At 40.5% G+C, this 12305-nt stretch overlaps 1 protein-coding gene across 1 annotated transcript; it reads left to right on the forward strand.

Moving 5' to 3' along the window:
- Positions 1-8228: 8228 nt before the first annotated feature.
- BECN2 (beclin 2) lies at positions 8229-9527 on the forward strand. The gene has a single exon (XM_065893340.1). It carries the CDS (start codon positions 8229-8231, stop codon positions 9525-9527), a length of 1299 nt encoding a protein of 432 aa, XP_065749412.1.
- Positions 9528-12305: the final 2778 nt, after the last annotated feature.

The raw sequence follows: 12305 nt of genomic DNA on the forward strand, positions 1-12305 counted from the left end.
GAATATCACTTGCTTCAAGTCCCTTAGTTTACAAATGAGAAAACTGAGATGGACAGATAACTATCTGTAGCAAATTATGAGCAGAAACCAAGTTTCCTCATTTAGAGAAGAGCTAACACTTATCATTCTCAAACTCTTCCAAAATATAGCAGAGGGAGGAACACTCCCAAATTCCTTCTACAAGGCCACCATCACCTTGATACCAAAACCAGACAAGGATGTCACAAAGAAAGAATACTACAGGCCAATATCACTGATGACCATAGATGCAAAAATCCTCAACAAAATACTAGCAAACAGAATCCAACAGCACATTAAAAGGATCATACACCATGATCAAGTGGGGTTTATCCCAGGAATGCAAGGATTCTTCAATATACGCAAATCTATCTATCAATGTGATACACCATATTAACAAATTGAAGGAGAAAAACCATATGATCATCTCAATAGATGCAGAGAAAGCTTTTGAAAAAATTCAACACCCATTTATGATAAAAACCCTGCAGAAAGTAGGCATAGAGGGAACTTTCCTCAACATAATAAAAGCCATATATGACAAGCCCACAGCCAACATCATTCTCCATGGTGAAAAACTGAAACCATTTCCACTAAGATCAGGAACAAGACAAGGTTGCCCACTCTCACCACTCTTATTCAACATAGTTTTGGCCACAGCAATCAGAGAAGAAAAGGAAATTAAAGGAATCCAAATCGGAAAAGAAGAAGTAAAGCTGTCACTCTTTGCAGATGACATGATACTATACATAGAGAATCCTAAAGATGCTACAAGAAAACTACTAGAGCTAATCAATGAATTTGGTAAAGTAGCAGGATACAAAATTAATGCACAGAAATCTCTGGCATTCCTATATACTAATGATGAAAAATCTGAATGTGAAATCAAGAAAACACTCCCATTTACCACTGCAACAAAAAGAAGAAAATATCTAGGAATAAACCTACCTAAGGAGACAAAAGACCTATATGCAGAAAATTATAAGACACTGATGAAAGAAATTAAAGATGTTACAAATAGATGGAGAGATATACCATGTTCTTGGATGGGAAGAATCAACATTGTGAAAATAACTCTACTACCCAAAGCAATCTATAGATTCAATGCAATCCCTATCAAACTACCACTGGCATTTTTCACAGAACTAGAACAAAAAAATTTTGCAATTTGTATGGAAACACAAAAGACCCCGAATAGCCAAAGCAATCTAGAGAACGAAAAAAGGAGCTGGAGGAATCAGGCTCCCTGACTTCAGACTATACTACAAAGCTACAGTAATCAAGACAATATGGTACTGGCACAAAAACTGAAAGATAGATCAATGGAACAGGATAGAAAGCCCAGAGATAAACCCACGCACATATGGACACCTTATCTTTGATAAAGGTGGCAGGAATGTACAGTGGAGAAAAGACAGCCTCTTCAATAAGTGGTGCTGGGAAAACTGGACAGGTACATTTAAAAGTATGAGATTAGATCACTCCCTAACACCATACACAAAAATAAGCTCAAAATGGATTAAAGACCTAAATGTAAGGCCAGAAACTATCAAACTCTTAGAGGAAAACATAGGCAGAGCACTCTATGACATAAATCACAGCAAGATCCTTTCTGACCCACCTCTTAGAGTAATGGAAATAAAAACAAAAATAAACAGATGGGACCTAATGAAAATTAAAAGCTTTTGCACAGCAAAGGAAACCATAAACAAGACCAAACGACAACCCTCAGAATGGGAGAAAACATTTTCAAATGAAGCAAGTGACAAAGGATTAATCTCCAAAATTTACAAGCAGCTCATGCAGCTCAATAACAAAAAAACAAACAACCCAATCCAAAAATGGGCAGAAGACCTAAATAGACATTTCTCCAAAGAAGATATACAGACTGCCAACAAACACATGAAAGAATGCTCAACATCATTAATCATTAGAGAAATGCAAATCAAAACTACAATGAGATATCATCTCACACCCGTCAGAATGGCCATCATCAAAAAATCTAGAAACAATAAATGCTGGAGAGGGTATGGAGAAAAGGGAACACTCTTGCACTGCTGGTGGGAATGTGAATTGGTTCAGCCACTGTGGAGAACAGTATGGAGGTTCCTTAAAAAACTACAAATAGAACTACCATATGACCCAGCAATCCCACTACTGGGCATATACCCTGAGAAAACCAAAATTCAAAAAGAGTCATGTACCAAAATGTTCATTGCAGCTCTATTTACAATAGCCCGGAGATGGAAACAACCTAAGTGCCCATCATTGGATTAATGGATAAAGAAGATGTGGCACATTATACAATGGAATATTAGCCATAAAAAGAAACGAAATTGAGCTATTTGTAATGAGGTGGATAGACCTAGAGTCTGTCATACAGAGTGAAGTAAGTCAGAAAGAAAAAGACAAATACCGTATGCTAACACATATATATGGAATTTAAGAAAAGAAAATGTCATGAAGAACCTAGGGGTAAGACAGGAATAAAGACGCAGACCTACTGGAGAACGGACTTGAGGATATGGGGAGGGGGAAGGGTGAGCTGTGACAGGGTGAGAGAGAGTCATGGACATATACACACTAACAAATGTAAGGTAGATAGCTAGTGGGAAGCAGCCACATGGCACTGGGATATTGGCTCGGTGGTTTGTGACAGCCTGGAGGGGTGGCATAGGGAGGGTGGAAGGGAGGGAGACGCAAGAGGGAAGACATATGGGAACATATGTATATGTATAACTGATTCACTTTGTTATAAAGCAGAAACTAACACACCATTGTAAAACAATTATACCCCAATACAGATATTAAAAAAAAGAAAGAAAGAAAGAAACCAAGTTTCCTGAATCCCAGGCCAGAGATTTTCCTACCATATCAAAACAGAGTAGAAGAAACCAGCTGGCTACCAACAGTCCTAAACCCCAGAACCGGGATGAAAGAAGAGGGTAGTTGTGTTAATTTAGTCTTAGAGAGAGGAAAGATATGTTTAATGGAGCCCATGGCACGGAGGAGAACATCAGAAGCAGTGGGTAGATTGTCGGGGGTGTCAGCATTTGGGTTTCAGCTAGTTTGGCCTTCTATATATTGTCCTGCCTGTGAGCATTCACCATCTTGACAGGAGCTACGTTAGGTCATCAGGATGAGAGCCACCTCCTGGGGAATTTCCTCTCCCTGATAATGATTATAAGGATGGTAAGGACAAAGTCCTTGAGGTAGGAGATAGATGAGCCCCAGGCTGAGCAACTGCAACAGGTCTCCTGCTGACGCTCCAAGGTATGCCACTAGCAGGAACATCAGGCCCTGATTGGGTAAAAGACAAAGTGACCACATTTCTCTCATTCTTGTGGTCAAGAGGATTTCCCAGCCCACACATACACAGGGAAGGTCCTCAGTCTAGGGAAGGGGTCAAGAGGAGGGAGGGGCTGCCAGTCCATAACATGTCCTGCCAACCTCCCAGAAACCTTCACGCTGGAATCTATCTTGGCTGAGAGATGCACATGCTCCCACCAGGAAGGACCCTGAGTCAGGCCAAATATGGGCACAAACAAGATGATTGGCTGGAGACAACCCAAAATACTGCCCCTATATAAGCAATCTATGCCACCCCTATTGCACATAACTCAGAATTTGTCTGTGTGCTCTTCCGCACGTACTTTCCTTCTGATATATGCTTTGTTTGCTTCGCAGTCTCTGTCTCTTTGCTGAATTCTTTCTTCAAAGAAGATGAGGACCGAGGTCCTGCTTTCCAGCCATCTTGCCCCCCTCCCCTCAAAATCTGCCTGAGCCTAAATACTGAGGATGGTGCATTCCCTGTATGGATAGCCAAGGGCTTTGGGAGTGTGTGATCCCCACAGTTCTCTTGTGAGGTAATGGATGTGTCATCAGGAATATCTAAGGGCCTTTCTTGTGAAAGGGATGAGTAATCTGGTACAGGCAATAAACACTTGATTCCCAGATCCTTAGTCTAATTATCAAATTATTATGATTTCTAAAAAAAAGAATTACCAACACAGTTGGCTCTCCATATCCATGGGTTTCACATCCACAGATGCAATCAACCGAGGATCAAAAATACTCGAAAAAAAATAATTCCAGAAAGTTCCAAAATGCAAAACTTGAATTTGTCGCCTTGGCAACTATTTACATAGCATTTACATTTTATCTGGTAGCATAAGTAATCCGGAGATGCTTTAAAGTATACGGGAGGATGTGCTTGGGTTATATGCAAATACTGTGTCATTTTTTTGTAAGGGACTTGAGCCTCTGGGGATTTAGGTACCCACAGGGATCCTGGGTCTAATCCCTCATGGATGTTGAGGGATGACTGTATATTTCATTATAATGAGATGTATGGATTATTTGACTGGAGTCATGAGTCATGGTGTCTAGAAGCCCTTCCATAAGAAGGGGGAAAAAAAGAAGAAAGGAAGAAAGGATAAAATGGAGTCAAGATGTTTCAACAATATTCTTAAGAGGTATATAGTTCAGTGTAGGGGTAAATATACCAAGTGCCATTTGCTGAGATCTGTGGATGCAAGTGTCAGTGCCTAGGTGAAAGAGGAGTCAGTCTTCACAGGTAGATGGTCATGGAAGAAAATTCTGACCTTCATTTGGTGTTGAATCCCAATTATGAAGAGTTAATGATCTGTAACACATTAGCCAACAATATACTTCTAGGAATTCTGTGAATGTTTTTTGCAAATAAAGAATATTTGTTTTAGATGTACAATTTCCTCAAGTTAGCTCTGTTGTAATTTTATACTTTACTTTTACAGTGGTGGGGCCCAGAGTAGGCTGCCCCAAAATATGCCTCAATGATGTATTGATTATTTTGAATTAAAGTTACTTAAGAACTTAAGGACTGTACACAGCCAGTGCAAGAGGAACACATGGACCCTCCTTTCTGTCTCCCCAAAAGCAGGAAATAAATTTCCCCTGTGAAAGAATACCCTTATCACCGGAGATAGGGAATTGGTGCTGAGAAGCCTCTATAAACAAGCCTTGTTACATTTAACATTTACTACCACAAGCCCATACTCTGTTTAGATTCTTCACTGATTGAGCACCCAAAACCTAAGTTTCTTTGTCCTGTCAATTCCTCACAAATGTATTGCTTCTTTGTCTAAAAAGTTTAAAAGCTGCCTGCTTTGGCCACTTCTTAGGTCCCATTTCTGTGGATCTGTGTGTGCACAAATTAAAATTTGTTTACTTTTCTCCTGTTAAACTATCTGTGTCAATTTAATTATTAGTCCAGCCACAAGAACTCAGGAGGGGTAGGGGGGAAATTTTCCCCTCCCTGATGATGGCACGGTATTAGAAATGAGTAGGGAGTGGCAGAAGATGGGAGCTATAGTCCCTCAGTCTGAGCACTTCTGAGCACTGACGGCATGGGAATTTTCAATGATTTACTGAGCACTTAACCCACACACTGTGCCAAGCAAGGAGGGTGCTCAGTGTACTTTGCCTTGTCCATATACTGGAAACCGCTTCATAGCTGTTGTGAGCAACATTTAATGCCAGCATTACACCCATTTCACAGAATTTAACTAAGCAGACTGAGAGCTTAAATGACTTCCTAAATCAGCAGCTGACCTGGGACAGAAAGCCAGAATCTTGGCTCTTTTGATGGTTTGAGTCTTGAAGAAAATATTTTCATTCCAGCTTGATCCAAATAACTTATCTGGAGTCTTGCTAGCAAGGAGACCTTGAAAGGACACCTGGTTAGTCTGAAGCAAAATAAAATGAAATAAAGCTTAAAATCCTTTTCAAGATTTTTTTATGTGAACCATAAAGCTAGCCTCCCCTGTAATTATGATCATTGCCTTTTTATTCTGCATGAGTCACATCTGGGCCCCCGAGGTCTCTGGCCTCTGCAGCAGCAGAAGTCCTTCCTCAGACACTTTGCATGTCCCACACTCAGTCTGTGGAGGTTTATAAAGGAAACGGGACATTCAAAGGCCCATTAGACAGGGCAGCCTTGAGGTTTTTTAAAATTGTAAGATATATAACATTAAGTTTCCGATTTTAATCATAGCAAACAGAGGCATATTTGGGTACTCTTTTTGAGCTGTGAATATTTTTTTCTAGTTAACAATGAGATGGCCTTGCACTTTGAGCCCAGCTGAGAGTCCCAGGACATTTTAAATCTCCAGGAAAATGAACAACCTTTCAGTCAGTTTCTTTTGTCTTTTTCTGTCTTTTTTTTTTTTTTTTGAAGACCTAATTGGATTTATTAAATGATTCATGAATCAGGCAGCATCGCATCTAGCAAGTAGAAAAGCGCTCTTCAGCCAGTTTCTAATAACTCTCTTACTTACTGCCGAGAGACAGCTGCTTTAGGCAGGTCCTTTAATTTCTTTTATTATTACTTTATTTTTAATTGTGATAAAATACTATCTTAACCATTCTTAGGTACACAGTTAGGTGGTATTAAGTATATTCATATTGTTGTGCAATCATCGCCACTGTCCATCTCCAGAAACTTTTATCTTCCCAAACTAAAACTCTGTCCCCATTAAACACTGACTCCATAATATTCTTACACCAACTAGGATTCTGCTCCCAATCACAGTGTGTGGGTCCTTTCCTCACCAAGTAATTCTGACACCAGCTGCGTGTCCTACAATTCAACTCAATTCTTATACTATCTACCCAGAGATAGCATCAGATCCCACAGGTTAAGAGATCAGTCCCACAAGGCAGCCTCCAGCCCCCCACTTCAGATGCCAATAGCAAGCCTTGTTGTCACTTGTGCTTCTGACAGGTTGCCTATAAATCAGATGTTCCCAACTTCTAGAGGATGCGTCTATAATGGATTGATTTGAGGCATTTCAGAGAGATTATGAGGGCTAGAAGGACCCTTGACTAGTTGTTCAACCTCTCTTTACCTTAATGCACTTCCAGTCTTCCCACCTCCCAGGAATTTTTGAGGTTCACATAGGACACTGGTGAAAGCATGCATGAAGAGCTAAGTGGTAACAAGTGTAAATTACCAATTTCAGCCATGATGGTGACTGATTAAGTGGGGTTTGAAAACTACAGTGAAGGGTAGCCAGTGGGACGTGTGTTTCTTTGCTAGAGCAAAGTCCCTCAGCATGAAGTGCAGTGCAACACAATTGCCTCGTGTGCTTAAACTGGTAAGGTCCTGGGCCACACTTCAGTGAGTCTGCAGGAAGGCTTCCTGCCCCCGCCCTGAGCCTCTCCTGGTGTGGTTGGCATGCTGCTTCCTGCTGGACACTGGGAGAGAAAGGCCCTATGACTTTCCGCCCCTTACTGTGGTCTCCATTTAAGACTGGGTTCTTCTGTGTGCATTTATCTTATGCTCCACTCCATCAAGTCAATAACTGTGGGTCAGAAGTTCACAAGGGTTTTATTTCAGAGCAAGTACTTCTGGCTAACATAATGTGCTTACTTGGGTGGTTGTCTATGAAAGTCAACATACTTGTAAAGTTTTTTGTTATTTGCTCTTTTATGTTACGTAAATGTTTGGTGTATTAATCTCTGGCTGAGCTGATGGCAAAATACATAACCTCCAAACTACTTTATTTGGTGTGATTTGTTAATTAAACGAATATATTTTCCATGTATGCCCATTACATTACTATGTGATAAAGAATGTGAAGTGTGTCATCAGAAGAGAAAGCCTAAATTTGGTAGTCAGGGAAGGCTTCCTGAAGGAAATGACACATAACCCTAAAGGATGGGTAGAAGTTATCCAGATAAAGAGGGAAAGAAAGAGTGTTCTAGTCAGAGGGAACAATAAGAAATGTTGGAAGAACTGAAATTCAGTTATTATGCAGGAGTGCATGGTGAGGGTGGCAGGAAATGGGGAAAGGAAAAGCTGGAAAGATGGGCAGAGGCCTTGGTGTCAGGTTAAGATGATTAGACTTTATCTTAAGATAAGGACATTAAACATTTTAAGGAGGTGCCCATGATCAGATTTTAGTTTTAGAAAGATTACTCTTTAATGTTAAAGGAGGAGTAAGATGATCAGCTTTTCTTTTTAGGAAGAGTCACTTGTCTATAAGAAGTTAAGTGAGGTCTAAAAGTATCTAAGGAGGGTACCATTATAAGGTTTATAGGACAGTGACAAGATGAGATATGCATTTGAAAAGAATCTCTCTTCTAGAAAGAGTTTTAAAGGGTATAAAGAGTTAATTCCCTGGAGACCCGGAGGGAACAGTATCAAGGTGAGAGTCAAGACCTCCACCATGTCCTCTCTCCGCTTCATTTGCCAACGCTGCAGCCAGCCCCTGCAACTGAATCAGTCCATGGAGACCTCCCAAGAACCTGAAGCTTTGATGCTCATCTCAGCTCAGGGGGAGCCAGGAGAAACCCAGGAGGGAGGCCCTCCTTCCAGGGAGGAGGCAGATTTTGAAAATCTACAGGAAGGTGCCTCTTACAGGACCCTTCCTGGCCTCTCTGGTGGCAGAATGTCCTGGGACAATCCTGACAGCTTCACCCTGCTTGGGAATTTGGGCTCCCTGAGAAGTCTCAGTAGCATCCAGAAGGCTGCAAGCGACATGTTTGACATCCTTTCCGGTGAAACAGATGTGGACCACCCCATGTGTGAGGACTGTACTGACAATCTTTTAGAGCAACTGGACGTCCAACTCACCATCACAGAATCTGAGATTCAGAGCTACAAACGCTGTTTGGAGACCAGGGAGTTGATAAGTGAGGAGAGGGAGACGCTGCAGGAGAAGCTGAAGGGCCTGGAGCTGGAGGAAACGAGGCTGGTCCAGGAGCTGGAGGAGGTGGAAAAGAACCAACAAAGAGCAGCAGCAGATCTCGAGGCAGCCCAGGCAGAGACTGAGATGCTGGACCAGCAAGAAAAGCAGTACCAGAAGGACTACAGTAAATTGAAATGGCAACAACTAGAACTACATGACGAGCTGAGTAGTGTGGAGAAGCGGCTATGGTACGCCCAGATCCAGTGGCACCAGCTGGAGAAAACCAGTGTCTTTAATGCCGCATTTGAGATCTGCCATGACGGCCCCTTAACTACCATCAATAACTTCAGATTGGGCTGCCTCCCCACTGTCCCTGTGTGCTGGAATGAGATTAACATAGCCTGGGGACAGACAGCCTTGCTGCTCCTTGCTCTGTCCAATACAATTGGACTGGAGTTTCAGAGGTACCGACTCATCCCCTGTGGAAACCATTCCTATCTGAAGTCTTTAACAGATGACTGCATTGAGCTGCCATTGTTCTCTAATGGGAAGCGGAATGCTTTCTTGCATAACAAATTTGACCAGGCTATGATGGCTTTCCTGGACTGCATGCAGCAGTTCAAGGAACTGGCTGAGAAAGGTGGGTCAGGTCTCTGTTTGCCCTACAAGATTCATGTGAAGAAAGGCCTGATGGAAGACCCCGGAAGCAGTGGTGGATTCTATTCCATCAGAACCCACTTGAACACAGAGGAGGAGTGGACAAAAGCACTCAAGCTTATGCTTATAAATTTTAAGTGTAGTCTCACTTGGGTCTCCTTAAGATATTGTCAAAAATAACTTTTTTTCTACGAGAGAGAGAATTTTTTTTTTGCTTTAAGATTTTATTTGTGAAAATGTTATCAGATAAAATTTAAAACTGAAGAATATGTTTATAATTTTAAAAATGGATGGCCATACAGGCACTAATTTACGATTATTGTCCAGAGCAAACCAAAAGACTTTGCTTTGTCCTCCCTCTCCCTTTCTTCCCAGACAAACATTCAAAATGACAAAGGTGAAATCATAGGTTGACAAGATTATTCCTCCTTAAGAAGGGATAAAGATTGCAGAGAGAACTGAGGGGTGGGTGGGGGGTGAGAGGATGGGGTAGTAAGGAGAGAGGTGGAGGTCTTTAATTTTTTATGAGGAAAGTACTTGGACCATTTTATGTAGTGGAACTTTGGAGTCAGGAAGTAAATGTTGAAAGATTATTACACTTCTGCTGTGATATACAGTGTAAACCCTTCCTCTTTATCCCAGAAAAACTTTCAATAAACTTCTACACTTTCTTCAATGATTTAAAGTGAAAAGTGTGTCATTGGGCTGTGCCATTATGTTGCGACTAACCTGGAGGTGAGGGGCTTGTGGTGGCCAGAGAGGACTGGTAACATTTCTGCTGATCAGTGGTCAGGTAAGGGTCACAAGGTGAGCCCTTACAGAGAGCTGAAGGTTGTAAAAGCCAGAGGACTTTTTAAAAATGCAAATTGTGGAACTTCCCTGACAGTCCAGTGGTTAAGACTCTGCCCTTCCACTGCAGGGGGCATGGGTTCCATCCCTGGTTGGGGAACTAAGATCCCACATGCCACTGCGCCATGCAGTGAAGCCAAAAAAAAAAAAAAAAAAATCAAATTGTGTCATGTCATTTACCTACTTCTCCATTGCTCTCAGAATAAAGTCCCAAATTCTTACCATGGCTTTCAGCCTGGGTGATCTGTCCTGCCTGCCTCTCTAGGCTCACCTTATACTGCTCCCAGCTCCTTTCTGTTCCCAAACATGCTAAGCCCATTCTCCATCTGGTCTTTGCCCATGCTCTTCTCTGTGTGTTTTCTAACCAAACTACAAACTTCCTGAGAGCCACTTTAGCTTAGTAGTCCGGATGGTGCCTAGAACAGCCTCTCATACATACTCAGCATCTGTAAATGGCAGTCATTGCTGTGGAAAATGTGAACAGGAAGTTGACTAATTTGTCACAGGCTCAGAGGTAATAGAAAACTCCTAGGAGATTGGTTAAATGAATTAAGGTCCAAGCATATAATGGAATACCATGTAGGTATTAAGATGTTACAGAAGAATATTTACATAATATTTAATGAAATTGCTTATCATATATTAAGTAAAAAGATTAGGTTATAAAACATGTAATATGAACTGAATATTCAAAAGTAGTTAGAGAAAAAATAACTCCAAAAATATATATTCCTTGAATATATGAAGCATTTCCATGAAAATTTTGTATTTAAAAAAAAAAATCTTTCCACTTGAGATTAGGAAAGATACAGAATATTAGTTATCAGTATTTCTATTTAACATGTGTTGGTGATCCTAGCTAGTACAATAGATTAGAAGTAAAAGGTATAAAGATTAGAAGGGAAAAAATAAAATTTTTATTTGCACATGACATAACTGTGTAATGATATCCCAATAATCAACACATAAATGATTAGAATTAATAAGTGAATTAAGAAATGCACTGACTACAAAGTCAATTACAAAAACCAAATGTATTTCTATATATAAGTAACAATTAGAAAGAGAATTTTAAAATAGTTCAAACTGTTAAATTCCTAAGAATAATGTAACAAAAAGCCTTTTGCACAGAAAACTATAATATCAATTGTTCTAGAACAGGGGTCTGCAAACTTTTTATGTAAAAGGCCAAATAGTGAATATTTTAAGATTTTTGGTCCATGTGGTCTCTGTCGCAATTACTAAATTGTAGCAACTATTCAGTTGTGCTGTTACAGCATAAAACCAGCCACAGAAAATGTGTAAATGAATGGGCATAGCTGTGTTGTAGTGAAACTATATTCATCAAAAAAGACAGCAAGGTGGATTTGGCCTGTGGGCCATAGTTTTCTGACCCCTGCTCTAGGCCATAGTCCATCAAGTCATGGACTATGTATATCGTGTTTGTAGTTATGTCCCCAACAGTTTGCACAATGTCTGCCACATAGTAGATCCTCAATGAATAATTGAATGAATAAATCACGGAATTATTCTGTTTCATTTTGTGACTATCTCCATTCCCCCTCTCCATCTCCAAATTTCTCACATAGGTACATATTTTCCATTGAAGTCATTTGAGTGTCAGAAACTACTAGGCCAAGAGATTTTAGGCACCTGAAATAAAAGAAAAATCAGTTTTATTTATTCATTCATTCACTCACTCATTCATTCATTCATTTTGTGTTAAGAGCACTTAACATGAGGTTCAACCTCATTAGATTTTGAGTGTACAGTATAGTGTTGTGAAGTATAGGCACAATGTTGTACTGCAGATCTCCAGAACTTAATCACCTTGCACAATTGAAACTATACACACTGAATAGAAACAGTCCATTTCCCTTTTCCCTCAGCCCCCAACAACCACCATTCTACTCTGTTTCTATGTGTTTGACTATTTTAGATTTCTTTCCTTTTTTAAAATAAATTTATTTATTTATTTATTTTGGCTGCGTTGGATCTTCGTTGTTGCACGTGTGCTTTCTCTGGTTGCGGTGAGCAGGGGCTACTCTTCGTTGTGGTGCGTGGGCTTCTCATTGCGGTGGCTTTTCTTGTTGCAGAGCATGGACTCTA

Source organism: Phocoena phocoena, chromosome 1 (genome assembly GCF_963924675.1).
Source record: "Phocoena phocoena chromosome 1, mPhoPho1.1, whole genome shotgun sequence".
Taxonomy (NCBI): Eukaryota; Metazoa; Chordata; class Mammalia; order Artiodactyla; family Phocoenidae; genus Phocoena; species Phocoena phocoena.